A 16,866-nucleotide genomic window follows, 5' to 3' on the forward strand; every position below is an offset into this window, starting at 1 on the left:
TGATTGCTTTTGAATTACACACACACACACACACACACACACACACACACACACACACACACACACACACACACACACACACACACACACACACACACGGGATTTGAAATAAGCAGCCATGTGGTTTTTTCCTGGAATCTTGACTTAAACGTGCCTTTTTTACATTACTGCACCCCAGAGCAAAACCATTTCTATGTGCATATGAACAGTAAATGACAAAGCTGTTTTTCCATATACTTGTTGACCGCAAAATAAAAACGAAATGGCACATTTACATATAAAGAAAGATATGGGAAATGTATTGGAAAATATTTCAAATGGAGGCAACATATTTTACGATTTAAGAAGACATCTTGTGCATAAGAAACAGAATGGCAAACATTATCACCCGACACCAAATCGGGAAATGGTTTTCCTTCCAAGTTCTGTTAACCAGCATTAGCTGCAGACCTGTGTCCTGCCTCTGACAGAGTTTTAGTTTCCTAAGCAGGGCTCTACAATTTTACTCGCATAAAGCGCCTAAATATTTTGCTGTGCATCCTGGAATTTAAATTTAGGAGCACCAGTGTGCCTTGAAAAATGAAAGATTCTAGCTTTATTACCTCAACTATTTTTCATTGTGCTCCTAAATTTCTTTCAGGGTCAGCCTAGAACCCTTCTCAGTGTGGTGGTGGGAACCTCACTGATCAATACCATTTCACTTCATAATGACATTAGCTTTACAATCTCATTCTTTTCTTTTGCATTACATCCCCTTTTTCTCCCCAAATTCGATCTGGTCTCATCGCTGCAACTCCCCAACGGGCTCGGGAGGCAAAGGTCGAGTCATGCGCCCTCCAAAACATGACCAGCCAAACCGTACTTCTTAACACCTGCCTGCTTAACCCGGAAGTCAGCCGCACCAATGTGTTGGAGGAAACACTGACAATCGAGGTTAGCCTGCAGTCGACCGGCTCGCCACAAGGAGTAGCTAGAGCGCGATGAGCCAAGTAAAGCCCCCCCAGCCAAACTCCACTAACCTAACCCAGACTGGGCAAAGTAGGGCGGCGCCCTATGGGACTCCCGATCACAGCCGGTTGTGATACAGCCCGGGATCGAACTTGGGTCTGTAGTGACGCCTTATGCACTGTGATGCTGCACCACTCAGAAGGCCCACGAGACTGTTTCTTGTCTCATTAAAATATGGATTAGGCATACCCCCCACCAATACACGCTTGTCATTTTGTTGGTTATTTTCTTCCCCTGCCATTAACTTCTTATGGCTGCAGGGGCAGTATTGAGTAGCTTGGATGAAAAGGTGCCCAGAGTAAACGGCCAGCTCCTCAGTCTCAGTTGCTAATATATGCATATTATTATTATTATTATTATTATTATTATTATTATTATTATTATTATTATTATTATTATTATTAATCGGATAGAAAACTCTAAAGTTTCCAAAACTGTCAAAATATTGTCTGTGAGTATAACATAACTGATATTGCAGGCGAAACCCTGAGGAAAATCAAACCAGGAAGAGGCTTCTATTTTGAAAAATCCATGTTCCATAGCCTGCCTATGCTCCATTTAAAGGGATATCAACCAGATTCCGTTTCCTATCGCTTCACCAAGGTGTCAGTCTTCAGACATAGTTTCAGGTTTTTATTTTGAAAAATGAACCAGAAAGATAACTCATGCGAACACCTGACGCAATGTTTTGCTCATGCAACAGAGTTTGGGCAGCCATTGCCTTTCCCTCTCCTACTGAATAATACAGTTGCGGTTGATATATTATCGATTATATACACTGCTCAAAAAAATAAAGGGAAGACTAAAATAACACAGCCTAGATCTGAATGAATTAAATATTCTTATTAAATACTTTTTTCTTTACATAGTTGAATGTGCTGACAACAAAATCACACAAAAATTATCAATGGAAATCAAATTTATCAACCCATGGAGGTCTGGATTTGGATTCACACTCAAAATTAAAGTGGAAAACCACACTACAGGCTGATCCAACTTTGATGTAATGTCCTTAAAACAAGTCAAAATGAGGCTCAGTAGTGTGTGTGGCCTCCACGTGCCTGTATGACCTCCCTACAACGCCTGGGCATGCTCCTGATGAGGTGACGGATGGTCTCCTGAGGGATCTCCTCCCAGACCTGGACTAAAGCATCCGCCAACTCCTGGACAGTCTGTGGTGCAACGTGGCGTTGGTGGATGGAGCGAGACATGATGTCCCAGATGTGCTCAATTGGATTCAGGTCTGGGGAACGGGCGGGCCAGTCCATAGCATCAATGCCTTCCTCTTGCAGGAACTGCTGACACACTCCCGTCACATGAGGTCTAGCATTGTCTTGCATTAGGAGGAACCCAGGGCCAACCGCACCAGCATATGGTCTCACAAGGGGTCTGAGGATCTCATCTCGGTACCTAATGGCAGTCAGGATACCTCTGGCGAGCACATGGAGGGCTGTGCGGCCCCCCAAAGAAATGCCACCCCACACCATGACTGACCCACCGCCAAACCGGTCATGCTGGAGGATGTTGCAGGCAGCAGAACGTTCTCCACGGCATCTCCAGACTCTGTCACGTCTGTCACGTGCTCAGTGTGAACCTGCTTTCATCTGTGAAGAGCACAGGGCGTCAGCGGCGAATTTGCCAATCTTGGTGTTCTCTGGCAAATGCAAAACGTCCTGCACGGTGTTGGGCTGTAAGCACAACCCCCACCTGTGGATGTCGGGACCTCATACCACCCTCATGGAGTCTTTTTCTGACCGTTTGAGCAGACACATGCACATTTGTGGCCTGCTGGAGGTCATTTTGCAGGGCTATGGCAGTGCTCCTCCTGCTCCTCCTTGCACAAAGGCGGCGGTAGCGGTCCTGCTGCTGGGTTGTTTCCCTCCTACACGTCTCCTGATGTACTGACCTGTCTCCTGGTAGCGCCACCATGCTCTGGACACTACGCTGACAGACACAGCAAACCTTCTTGCCACAGCTCAGATTGATGTTCCATCCTGGATGAGTTGCACTACCTGAGCCACTTGTGTGGGTTGTAGACTCCGTCTCATGCTACCACTAGAGTGAAAGCACCGCCAGCATTCAAAAGTGACCAAAACATCAACCAGGAAGCATAGGAACTCAGAAGTGGTCTGGTCACCACCTGCAGAACCACTCCTTTATTGGGGGTGTCTTGCTAAATGCCTAGAATTTCCACCTGTTGTCTATTCCATTTGCACAACAGCATGTGAAATTTATTGTCAATCAGTGTTGCTTCCTAAGTGGACAGTTTGATTTCACAGAAGTGTGATTCACTTGGAGTTACATTGTGTTGTTTAAGTGTTCCCTTTATTTTTTTGAGCAGTGTATTTTAAAAACAACCTGATGATTGATTATAAAAAACGTTTGACATGTTTCTGTGGACATTACGGAAACTATTTGGAATTTGTCTGAGTTGTCGTGAACGCTCTTTCCTGTGGATTTCTGAACATAACACACCAAACAAACGGAGGTATTTTGGATATAAACATAATCTTTATGGAACAAAAGGAACATTTATTGTGTAACTGGGAGTCTCGTGAGTGAAAACATCCAAAAATAATAATTTGGTTGTGCTTAATTTTTGTATTTTTTTTCTTTAACCTTTAACTTCGGATCAGAATCCATTTTTTACAAATAAAATAATAGCTTTATTAATTTATGTTACTGTAGACTATATACATTTTTTTTTTTTTAATTCAAGAGTTCAACACATTTTATTTGTGGAGTGCCATTGCTACAACTATGAAACAGAACACGAGTGTTGGAATGCGGTTACCGCTTTTTTATACAAACAAAAATGGAAAATAATACTGCTAACATGCACGGTCAGCAAGACGCGCAGCCAAGCGATGAAAACATCAATAGCCTAAACATAAGTGCCAAGTGTGCTTGATAAAAGTGAAAATCAGTACAAAAGCACATTATGAATAATAATCAATTATTGGCAGCTCATGTCACAAACAACGAAAAAAATGGTGAATGCAGTGCTAATGTTACCTGCTCTTTCAGTGGTGACATTCTGTGCTGATAATCGGCCCATGGCGTCGTCACTGACTTGTTCTATCCAAAGGTGCCGTCTCTTCCTCTTTCCCCGTTTCATTTGGTGGTGGAGCGCATCTTCGAGGAGCAACGTTCTCGATTTTTTTGCCCTTAGGCCTCGGAGGTGTAGGTTCAGGCTGAGGCTCAGAATCAGATGAATAACCAGACGTCCCGATTCATTTCTTCCCCACCGTCAGTAGTTTTCAGTCAGATTTTGGAGCAACGCTAACGCTGCATGTGCTTTCGTCTTGGTCTTCTCGTCATTGTAAATTACGTACTCCACGTAGGCCAGAGTAAACTGATAAAGACTGTTTGGATTTGATGGACTGATATAAAAGGTACATACCATTTTGAGATAGAAATCTGAATAGACCAATATAATAGAATGGCCCGCCCTTTTCTTCATTCCCAATTGGTGATTACATAACTCTGCATTGTTCGCTTCCCCTCGCTCAACTCACCCTCTCTCCCATCATACTTTACTTCATTTATTTCATCTGTTGTTATATGTGTGAAATTAGTTTAGGCATAATTTAGGTTCAGTTTCGAGACAATTATTGGGGTGATTATCAACTGGACGCGGCAACTGTCGGGAGGAGGAGGTGGGGCAGGCCCTATTTAAAGCCCTCTTAATACTGGTTATAACTCCTGTTCTGTTTGTGATATTAAGATTCTAACAAGGACAGTGTGTTTTTAGACTTATTTAGAAAAAGTCAAGGACAGAAGGGGGCATAAAGTCACTATTTTATTTTTTTAAATCATGAAAAGTCCAAATGACTGCTTTAGCGGTTCAAGTGTTAAATTCAGAAATCTATTCGATCTGTCAATAAGCTCTTAAACATTAACTGTAAATGGTGAATAATGTAAATCGTTATTTAACAAGCTACAAGTCGTACACAGATGGGACTTGGCTTGCCTTTTACTTCAGAATTAACTTGATTGACAAGCAGATGTGTAAAGATGGATTTCTTAATCAAGGGCTGGGAGGTTGCAGGTGCGTCGCCAGGGAAAGTAAACACAGCAAACCAGAATAATCATATGTAGGAGAAGCATTTGCTTTTAATCAGGTTCTGAAAGACTGGTGGCCATGTACTATAGAGGAAGGCCTGATGTTATCACCAACTAGGGCTGACAGAGAAAGTGTGGTGGGGCACAGAAGAGCCCTGGGGCAATATCCTCCGATTGAACAACAACATTATGAAATCTAGATATGCACCGAGTGTACAAAACATTAAGAACTCTTTCCATGACAGACTGACCAGGTGAATCCAGGTGAAAGCTATGCTCCCTTATTTATGTCACTTGTTAAATCCACTTCAATCAGTGTAGATGAAGGGGAGGAGACGGGTTAAAGGATTTGTAAGCCTTGAGACAACTGAGACATGAATTGGGGCAAGACGAAAGATTTAAGGGCCTTTGAACAGGGTATGGTAGTAGGTGCCAAGCGCACCGGTTTGTGTCAAGAACTGTACCCCTGCTGTGTTTTTCACACTCAACAGTTTCCCGTGTGTGTTGAGAAACAAACAACATCCAGACAACGTGTGTGTAGATAAAACAGCATGGACTTCCTGGCAATGTTCCATGTGGCAGAAACTTAACAAAACATTCTCAAACAGGCAATCCAACATGCCCGGAGGTTGAGGGAATTAAAGTAACAACTAGATGCATAATCAGACAGCTAAGATCTAATTAATTCAACAGCTTTGATCAAATTCATTAAAAATTGATTGCCAGGGAAGGTATTCATTTAATCTTTCTGAAAAAAAGTGTTGGGGAGAGGAAGTGAGTGAGCGCAGTGTGCGGTGTAAGGAAATATTATCTGTGTTACGAGATGGCGAGACACTGACAATTGGCTCAGAAAAATGAGGGAGGTCAAACTCGTCACCTGCGGAACTTGTCTCTCATCTTCTCCAGGTCGTCGCGGGTACGACCCATTTCCTCCCGCATGTAGTGGCGGCTGGTCTCAAACTCCGTCTCCATGGCCTCCATCTTGTGGGTGGTGTGGGAGAGCCGCCGGCGCAGGTCTTCATTCTGTTGCTGCAGGATCCTGGAGGGGAGGGATGGGTGGAGAGGGAGGGGAGGATGGGTGGAGAGGGAGAGGGAGGGGAGGGGAGGCAGTCAGCCCAGGTGCAGTGGAATGATTCACAGACAGTATCGTATTTCACAGTGACTAGACTGACAAGACGAACAGAGAGCCATGAGAACTTGCTTCAGCCACAGAATTCAGGGAGACAGTTAACTGACAAACTGAATTTGAGTGAATGGCAAAATATCAAAATGGGGAATAGAGAACAATCATAATTAACAACTATGACAAGCATAATAAGGGAAAACTGGTATGCGGAAGAAAGTCATTCATTTTGCTAGTGCATGCATATGACTGCATATTTATGACATATACATTTTTTGTGTGTGCGAGAGAGAGCACATGGTTGACCACAGCCCTCTGTGTGTCTGCAGTGGGCAGGCGAGCGGCCTGTGTCTTGGATTGCCTGACTTTGCCCAGGTGCCTTTGTCCTAGTGTGTCTGTGGATTTAATGGGAGATACTGTCAGGATGCTGGGGGGACGGGAGGGGACGGAGCAGCTGACATGGGACAGGACACATCTGCTATCTGCCACAACCCAATGTCTCCAATCCTGTCACCACACAGCGCATCACACCACGCAGCATCCAGCCACTGCTGGCTGCACACGTCTATTAAAACCAGTTCTCTCAGAGTCTGTCCAATCTGGCTCAGATGCATGACAGCGGTTAAAACAAGACCATGGGGTTTTTCAACATGTCACTGACACATCCAACCAGCAACAACAGATAGCTCAATAAAAAGCACAAAGAAAGCAGGGAGAAAGGAGGAGAGAGGAGGATAAGCAGATACGGGCAGCTAGTTAGCAGCGGAAAGCTCATAACTACCGTCCACTGATGTACGTTTAGGCTGTGACTTCCAGTAGGCTCAGATTAGGTTGTGAGAGCCAGGCAATTGATTAGGCAGACATGGGACCACATCAGCAGCATCCAGGTGCGTTACCCTGTGTCAGGGTGTGATAGTGTGGAATCAAATTAGCCCTCACACCGCTGTCTGTTCCCCCATGCTGCGTCTGCAAAGATCAATTGGACTTTTTCTACACCAAACAGCTTGCGGACACTAAATCTTTAAAATCGACGTGAGGTCCCATCCTGACACTCACAGAGCCAGAGGGTAGTCCTCTTCACTAAGTCTACTGCTTAAGAGAGGGGAAGGAAGGAATACACACACATTTAGCCTACGTAGGCAGACACACATGCCAACCAGAACGGCACAAGAAAAGAGAACATCAATGATTTGTGGTATGTTCTGGTTGGTGGGGGGGCGACCAATGTTTTACTCTATAAATATACACAGGATTTCACGCTTTCTTCTGGGCTCTTTCAGGGCACAGGTTTTGAGTAACAGGCAGAAAATTGGTATTTGGCACAGTCTGTGGGTACTACCCAGTACCTTCATTCCTTTTGTAAATAACCCATCAGTTAGTAAATTTTGCAGACTGGTAGAAAATGTAATTGACATCCAACTAAAGAAACAAAGTGAAAGTCCACATTTACAACGTAAACAATACCTTTCCAGGAATTTAAAAAAAACAAACAACGCTCTTGATGACGTAATGATACAGAGATCAGATAAGGGAGGTGGAATTGTGATTTCTAATACCAACATGTATATCGAAAAAATTGTATGTTAGATGATTAAAAATATGTTACAAGAAATAGATTTTCAATTAATAAAGTCCTCATTAAAGGACTTCAAAATAAATGGATGACAGAACAGGAATTTAAATATCTTTGTCCCAAAACCTACAGTTTAGACACAAATCAACCACAGACCCTCCATTAAGACCTATCGTTTCAGGTACTGGCTCCCAAACAGAAAGTGTCTCGTTATGTGGACTAACACATTTATCCATTAGTCAAACAGTTGCTCTTGCTGTCTCATAACTATATACTGTGGCAGCCCAGGGGAGTCAGAGGTGAAACTCACACTAAAATAAGACAGCGGGAGACCCGCATCTTTTGGATCTGGGGGGCTGCAGTTGCTTCATGGGCCCAGCAGGTAGTGACTGGCTGTCGGCAAGGACTCGTTTCCTGGGCAGCTCCAGGCCAGGTGTCCCTTCTGGCCACAGTTGTAACACCTTCTCTGGCTCCCGCTAACTAGCAGCCGCCGCCGCCGCCGCCGCCGCCTCGGGGGTGATCTGGGTTCAGTAATAGGAGGCCGTCTTGAAGTGGGGTTCATATAGGTGTCTCCCTTTCTACCACGCGTTGGTTCGGGCCTTGACTTCAGGCCTACTGGGCTCTGGCCTTCGCAAACACCTCCACAGTAACCTGGTGATTTTCTATTAAGAGCGAGCAGGGCATCAACTGACAGGGGTTGCTCTGGGCAGCATGGAGCTTTGCGTCGGTGGGGAGGATACATTTGTCTATTACCAGTCAATCTATAGCTGATGGCCCGTCCCCCGTGGTAAGCCAACTTGTAGTTAATCTAACCAGCTCGGGTATTTGAGGTCTTACTGGGGCGTTGCCATCATAGGCCCAGGAGTGGAACAGTTGTGCCCGGGTTGGTAGGTTGTGCCTATAAATGGGCCAAGATGTCTGTTTTCAGAGCAGCATAGTTGTCGACATCCGCCAAGTCCCTACAGGCCTTCTGGGCTTCTCCAGTCAGAAAGGGGCCACTTCGCCAGCCAAGTCCTCCTAGGGACATCGCTCTTTCTCTGTGGTGCGCTCAAATACCTCTAGATAAGCTCCTTGTCATCTTCAGCAGTTAGCTTGGCGAGGATCTTGCCTGGTTCCACCATTAGATTCGGCCGAACCATGGCTTGACTAAGCTGTGTGAAGGCCTCCTGAAGGGCAAGAAGGCTTTGGGCTTGCACTAGCTGAGTTACAGCGTCTTCCATGGATCACCAGCCCCAGTTGGTGCCTGTAGAGCTGTCCATGGCGCTGACTCACCTTGTTCTTTCTAGCCCTCTGGAGCTGACCAAGGTCCTGCTCCTTCCTTTGTAGAGGCCTGCTGGCCCCCGGTTTTCCATAACACCAATATTGCAAATGATGAGGTCCTCCAATTCTTCCTCTCCAACCGCTTAAGCAATGTGCCTACAAATTACATAATTGAGCTTGCACAACTAATGCTTACTAAAAACAATTTTATATTTGATAAATACCACTACCTAGAGACTTTTGGAACAGCAACGGGAACTCCATTAGCTCCCAACTACGCAAATCTATTCTTGGGAAAATTCAAATGTGATTTTATTCATGAAAATAATCCTTACAAAGATCATGTTAAATATTGGACCCGATATACAGAAGATTGCTTTATGATCTGAACGGGTTCCGAAATTAAATGAACTTCTAACTACAATCAAACAATTTCCTTCACTATGGAAAATAGCATTAACTATAGATTTCTTAGATATAGATTGTCCCTTTTGTAACAAGTACTTCAGTTTACAGAAAACCTACAGATAGTATTCATCCTCTCCTTGAGCGTTTTCGCTTGAGAAGATACCCTGATGCCTGGCTTGATAAAGCTCAAAACACAGGTTTAAACAGAAACCAGTTTCTTAACAAAAACAGAATCAAGTTCTGCAAACTACTTACTTACTTTCAATGATAGCCGTAATGGCATCAAGTGTATTGTCAATAAAAACATTGACACAGACTCCTATTTAAATTCTTCCTTCCACAATTCACCTTTATTCACAGATAAATGTTCACGAAATCTAGCAAACATACATTACCGTTCAAAAGTTTGGGATCACTTAGAAATGTCCTTGTTCTTGGAAGAAAAGCTAATTTTTTTTGTCCATTAAAATAACATCACATTAATCAGAAATACAGTGTAGACATTGTTAATGTTGTAAATGACTATTGTAGCTAGAATCAGCTGATTTCTAATGGAATATCTACATAGGCCCATTATCAGCAACCATCACTCCTGTGTTCCAATGGCACGTGGTGTTAGCTAATAATAATAATATAATTTTAAAAGGCTAATTGATCATTAGAAAACCCTTTTGCAATTATCTTAGCACAGCTGAAAAATTGTTCTGTTTATAGACGCAATAAACCTGGCCTTCTTTAGACAAGTTGAGTATCTGGAGCATCAGCCTTTGTGGGTTCGATTACAGGCTCAAAATGGCTAGAAACAAAGAACTTTCTTCTGAAATTCATCAGTCTATTCTTGTTCTGAAAAATTAAGGCTATTCCATGTGAGAAATTGCCAAGAAACTGAAGATCTCGTACAAAGCTGTGTACTATTCCCTTCACAGAACTGAGCAAACTGGCTCTAACCAGAATAGAAAGAGGAGTGGGAGGCCCTGGTGCACAACTGAGCAAGAGGACAAGTACATTAGTGCATCTAGTTTGAGAAACAGACGCCTCAAGTCCTCAACTGGCAGCTTCATTTACTAGTACCCTCAAAAAAACAGTCTCAACGTCAACAGTGAAGAGGCGACCCCGGGATGCTGGCCTTCTAGGCAGAGTTCCTCTGTCCAGTGTCGGTTCTTTTGCCCATCTTAATCTTTTCCTTTTTATAGGCCAGTCTGATATATGGCTTTTTCTTTGCAACTGTACTTTGTGGTGGGCTGGCTCATGAATTGATATGATGTAATTAGGTGAGCAAACACCGGGGGCGGTAATGATTTGAGTTACCCTTCGTGACCACTCCCATACCCTATAACTCTGTATTTCTTTGTGACTAATTACTATACAGGTAGACCAGAAAAGCCACATCCCCATTTGGCAGATGAATGGCAACCGTGATTAGAAGGACCTGCTGCTCATCTGTTGTTCTGTACAAATGCTATTTTGAATTCGAAGAAAATTGTACCTACACACTAAAGGTTGTAAAGCCGAAACGTCTGTGTATGCTATCCCTGTTGCAGTGAAAATAATGAAAAACATAGAATAAGCTTTATGCAACATCTTTTTGAGTGCAAACCCTTTTAAATGTGTCGGAATTTGCAGGTTTTACGCAACAGCCAAGCTTCTGGGCGAGCGCGATAGTTCTCTTTTGATTAGGTAATACCCTGTAACCCTGTACAAGTTTACTTGAGATAAATGTGTGCTCTGTACGCATGTATACAACACATACGGAAAGTATTCAGATCACTTCCCCACAATTTGTTACAGCCTTATTTATTTATTTCTAATATTGATTAAATATTTTTTCCCCTCAATCTACACACAATACCCCATAAAGACAAAGCATAAATAGGTTTTAGAAATTGAGACTTCATAAATACATTTGATTGATTATTAAAAATGTTACAAAAAAAAAACATAATTTACATAAGTATTCAGACCCTTTGCTATGAGACTTGAAATTGAGCTCAGGTGCATCCTGTTTCCAATGATCATCCTTGAGATGTTTCTACAAAGTGATTGGAGAACAGCTGTGGTAAATTCAATTGATTGGACATGATTTGGAAAGGCACACACCTGTCTATATAAGGTCCCACAGATGACAGTGCATGTCAGAGCAAAAACAAAGGCATGAGGTCAAAGGGATTGTCCATCGAGCTCCGAGACAAGGGCCTTGTTTAGGGAGGTGACCAAGAATCCGATGGTCACTCTGACAGAGCTCCAGAGTTCCTCTGTGGAGATGGGAGAACCTTCCAAAAGGACAACTATCACTTCACCAGTCAGGCCTTTACGGTGGTTAGACGGAAGCCACCGCTCAGTAAAAATGTATGAAAGCCCGCTTGGAGTTTGCCAAAAGACACCTAAAGAACTCTCAGACCATGAGAAGCAAGATTCTCTGGTCTGATGAAACCAAAATTTAACTATTTGGCCTGCATGCAAAGCGTCATGTCTGGAGGAAATCTGGCCATCCCTACGGTGAAACATGATGGTGCCAGCATCATGCTGTGGGGATGTTTTTCAGCGGGCAGGGACTGGAGCTGACCAAGGTCCTGCTCCTTCCTTTGTAGCTCCCTACCTAGTCAGGGTCAAAGGAAAGATGAACAGAGCAAAGTAAGAGAAATCCTTGATGAAAACCTGCTCCAGAGCGCTCTGGACCTCAGGCTGGAGCAAAGGTTCACTTTCCAATAGGACAACGACCCTAAGCACACAGTGTGGGGCAGCAGATAGCCTAGCGGTAAGAGCGTTATTCCAGTAACTGAAAGGTTGCTAGTTTGAATCCCAGAGTCGACTAGGTGAAAAATCTGTCGATTTTCAAGGCACGTAACCCCAATTGCTCCAGGGTCAGCATCAATGATGGCAACATTTTAATTTCACACCGCACAGGTTACAAATAAGCGCCTCCTATTTGACCTTTATAAGAAGCTAAGCTTATGCCTTGGGTAAAGAATAGCTATTCTGCTGTAAATGTAAGCATTGAGGAAAAATGTAGATGCATTATATGGTACAATACAAGATTTACACAGAACTCAACTCCTGCTAACCAATGCACAGTGTGTATATAAAAGCAAGGTATCAGGAACTTCGGATCTAACCTGGATGATTTACAACAGCAAAGCAAAATAAGCATATCACAGCATGAAAGGGTCTTGCAATTTCAGAGAACCTATCACCTGAGTCCACAGTGGTTGGGATACTTTTTCGGCTGTGTTACAAACAGCTCTAACAGCCTTGCATACGGAGATGCTCCACAGGAGCCAACAAAGAGGTGGAGGAGAGTGGCACATTGGGGAAATAACTGTGATAAGAGAAAACACAGATTCAAAAGCTTTCAGAAAGTAATTTGAAAGACTGGGATTGTAAGACGTTCTCAGAGGTCAGTTTTTAATATTTTTTACAAGCATTAAACTTTGTCCTTGTGATCAGAGAGGTAGGCATGTTCTTCATAGTGAGCTGGGGAAAAAAATGAAATGCTATCAAAATTTGAAAGAAAAAAAAAACTACATTTGCCATAGGCCTACATCGAAACACCCAACAGCAACTCTTAGGATGGCCAACAGACCGACAGCCATCCCTAGGCCTCTGATGTCTATTTCCCTGACTGCTTCACGGCAACAACATCGTCAGTCATCTCATCACTGTCGCTTCTTATTGGTCTTTTATAGGCCCCATATCCCATGGTAGTCACAACCTGACACTGAGTGACAGAATACAATGGGTATACGTCTCGAGATAAAGGCTGGAAGGATGCATGTGTGTGTTACGTCTAGTCAACCAAACAGAAAATCAGACCCGGCATATGGGAAGAGAGGTAAACAAAAAGCCTCTAATTAAAATAAGCATGGTTGAGCATGGCTGGTTGAGAGACAGAGGCAGTTTAAAACTCTTGAGGCACAGCGAGGTTCCAGCGGAGAATGGGGAACTATTCCTGGCCGAGCTGGACTTTCTCCTGACATGTTCCCCCTTCGGAGGGGTGTGGTGGAAGGAGGGAGAGAGAGGAGGAAGATCTGTCAATCGACGTGTCGGTAATCCCATTCATCTGAGAAACACATTGGGAGATTTGCTCCTCACAGTCCTCTGCAGCATATGCAGTAGACCAACAGCCAAGATTCAGCCATGACAAAACCGCTCTACTACTGGGGAGACAGAACATGCTCTAGCCTCTACTTGGTGCCTTGAGGAATTCCAGGGCAAGAGTGGGCGGTACTCATTAACAGCAGCACTCAGCTCAGGTCCGGTTGTATTCAGTCAGACACAGGTCGTCTCCCACAGAATTATTCAACATCCCACACGAGCACAGGGGCATCTAGGCCAATCGATTATGTTGCCTGTGTGCCACAAAGCAGCTTACCAGCATTTCCCACCACAGGGAAGAGAGAGGGAGGGAGGATCCAACAGCCGCTACGTCAGCGGAAATTCATTATGCATTGCAGTCCGATGCCCATACATGTGGATAGTGGCCTGACAACATTTACCCTAGCGCGCACGTCACAGCTTGTTCACTGACACCAAGGGGCACTTCACTTGTAGGGTACCACAGAGACAGAGACTGCGCTAGACTTCACTGTGAGAGGATAAGATGAAACTTCAAAAACACAGGCACTGACACACACACTTGATAGATTTAGTAGTAATTAGCTGAGTATAGGGATTCCTGTGGGAGAGGAAGTGGAGCGGAGGAGGACTGATGGAGGTGAGAGTGCCATCTGTAACTAGAACTAGTGGTCGGTCTCTGCTTTGACTCATCATTAGCTGTGTGGCAGCAGCAGGTGTGTGCTTTCACAGCCAGGACTGCCGAGGCTCTCAGGGAGGTCCGGCAGGGAGATGGCACTGATCACACAGATTCACTCTGAGCCCAGTCTGGGTGGGAGGAGGGCGGTGTGGTTGACAGATGTTGGTGCTAACAGCAACCTGCTCCTCTTCCATTCGCCCACCTGTGCAGTGCCCATTCGAACACACCGCAGGGCCTAGTCATCGTCGCACCAGATGGGATCTCCCACATCTCTATGAACCCTCCTTCCCCTCTGTCTCAGTGCTACTGACGCAGAGGCTGGGTGTCTGAGGGTGTATTCACACTTGGTCACTTTCAGCCAATTTTTGTGAACTAAGTGCGATTCGCTTATTTTTTGGTGCAGCGTGAAGACTCCAAAGGAACTCCGACCCTTCAAAAGAGCCCACGAAGCAAACCGAACTGAGACCATCTCGAGAGTTCGTTTCACTTGAATTCCATGGTCCGGTTCCCTATTTTTTTAGGCAATGTGAACAAAAAGCTCTGCAGGTTCCATTGCCATTATTCCCGCATACACACTAGATTACTGCAACACCATTTCCCCTGCCATAACCCTTCACATTGGTGCCACAAAAGAGAGAAGATGATATGTAGGGTCATATTTATTATGCAAATTCTGTTGCGAAGCATTTCTTAAACGGAAGCAGACAGAACGGGGAGAAACCTACCTGAATTCGTCCAAAAGAAACTCTTGTTTTAGTTCACTGTTTGGCCAATGATTACACCCCAGGTTCGCCAAAAAAAAAACTTGAGCTGTTTTTGGATATTGATTAGCGATTGTCAAGGATGCACAGACAGTAAAAATGTTTGAGTTTTTAGTTCAGATTATTTGTTTGGCATATGTGATCTATATGCTAAGAGCTTCATGAACTGTTTATTTGATTGTGGGGTTTAAATAGTGTGAGAAGAAACCAACATATTTGGTGAGAATCACAACATTGGGTACAAAATCATTTCTAGCTCTTAAAAGGTGCCTACAATGGGTGTACAATTTTCAATTACAGCATTATTTAATCAGTGGTTATTCTTATGCTATTTATTCTGTTACCAATAATATTTACTATTTTAATAGTATTTTCTGATTGCAAATATTATGTCTCACCTTTTAACTAAATGCAATACTAGCTATTAAAATGTACAGTGCATTTGGAAAGTATTCAGACCCCTGGACTTTTTCCATATTTTGTTGTGTTACAGCCTTATTCTAAAATGGATTACATTTTTATTTCATCAATCTAGACACAATGCCCCATAATGACAAAGGAAAAACAGGTTTATAGAATCATTAAAGTTTGGACACACCTACCTATGGGTTTTCCTTTATTTTCACTATTTTCTACATTGTAGAATAATAGTGAAGACATCAAAACTATGAAATAACACATATGGAATCATGTAGTACCAAAAAAAGTGTTACATCAAAATATATGTTCTATTTGAGATGCTTCAAAGTTGCCACCCTTTGCCTTGATGACAGCTTTGCACACTCTTGGCATTCTCTCAACCAGCTTAACCTGGAATGCTTTTCCAACAGCCTTGAAGGAGTTCCCACGTATGTTGAGCACTTGTTGGCTGCTTTTCCTTCACTCTGCGGTCCAACTAATTCCAACCATCTCAACTGGGTTTAGGTCGGGTGATTGTGGAGGCCAGGTCATCTGACGCAGCACCACATCACTCTCATTCTTGGTCAATAGCCCTTACACAGCCTGGATGTGTGTTTTGGGTCATTGTCCTGTTGAAAAACAAATGAAATCCCATCTGGTTTGCGCTTAGTGGGACTATCACTGCAGAAAGCTGTGGTAGCCATGTTGGTTAAGTGTGTCTTGAATTCTAAATAAATCAGTGTCACCAGCAAAGCACTCCCAAACCACCTCCTCCATGCTTCACGGTGGGAACCACACATGCAGAGACCATCCATTCACCTACTCTGCGTCTCACAAAGACAGCGGTTGGAACTAAAAAAACTCAAATTTGGACTCACCAGACCAAAGGACAGATTTCCACCTGTCTAATGTCCGTTGCTCGTGTTTCTTGGCCCAAGCAAGTCTCTTCTTATTGGTGTCCTTTAGTAGTGGTTTCTTTTCAGAAAGTCAACCATGAAGGCCTGATTCACGCAGTCTCCCTCTGAACAGTTGATGTTGAGATGTGTCTGTTACTTGAAATCTGTGAAGCATTTATTTGGGCTGCAATTTCTGAGGCTGGTAACTCTAGTTAACTTATCCTCTGTAGCAGAGGTAACTGTGGGTCTTCCTTTCCTGTGGCGGTCCTCATGAGAGCTAGTGGTTTTTGCAATTGCACTTTCAAAGTTCTTGAAATTTTCCTGATTGACTGATTTGAATTTCTTAAAATAATGGACTGTCATTTCTCTTTGCTTATTTGAACGGTTCTTGCCATAATATGGAATTGATATTTTACCAAATAGGGCTATCTTCTGTATACCACCACTACCTTGTCACAACACAACTGGTTGGCTCAAATGCATTAAGGAAAGAATTCCCAAAAATGAACTTTTAACAAGGCACACCTGATTATTGAAATGTATTCCAGGTGACTACCTCATGAAGCTGGTTGAGAGAATACCAAGCATGTGCAAAGCTGTCAAGGCAAAGGGTGGCTACTTTG

At 43.5% G+C, this 16,866-nt stretch overlaps 1 protein-coding gene across 2 annotated transcripts in view; it reads right to left on the bottom strand.

The window, feature by feature from the left end:
* LOC112253424 (tight junction-associated protein 1) overlaps positions 1-16,866 on the bottom strand; it is a 128,780-nt gene that overhangs the window by 25,244 nt on the left and 86,670 nt on the right. For both annotated transcript variants that reach the window (XM_024425410.2, XM_024425404.2), the window contains exon 6: positions 5,951-6,112. In XM_024425410.2, the coding sequence (XP_024281178.2) occupies positions 5,951-6,112 (162 nt within the window). The remainder of the gene's footprint in view (positions 1-5,950; positions 6,113-16,866) is intronic.

The sequence above is a fragment of the Oncorhynchus tshawytscha genome, linkage group LG01 (genome assembly GCF_018296145.1).
Source record: "Oncorhynchus tshawytscha isolate Ot180627B linkage group LG01, Otsh_v2.0, whole genome shotgun sequence".
NCBI classification, from domain to species: domain Eukaryota; kingdom Metazoa; phylum Chordata; class Actinopteri; order Salmoniformes; family Salmonidae; genus Oncorhynchus; species Oncorhynchus tshawytscha.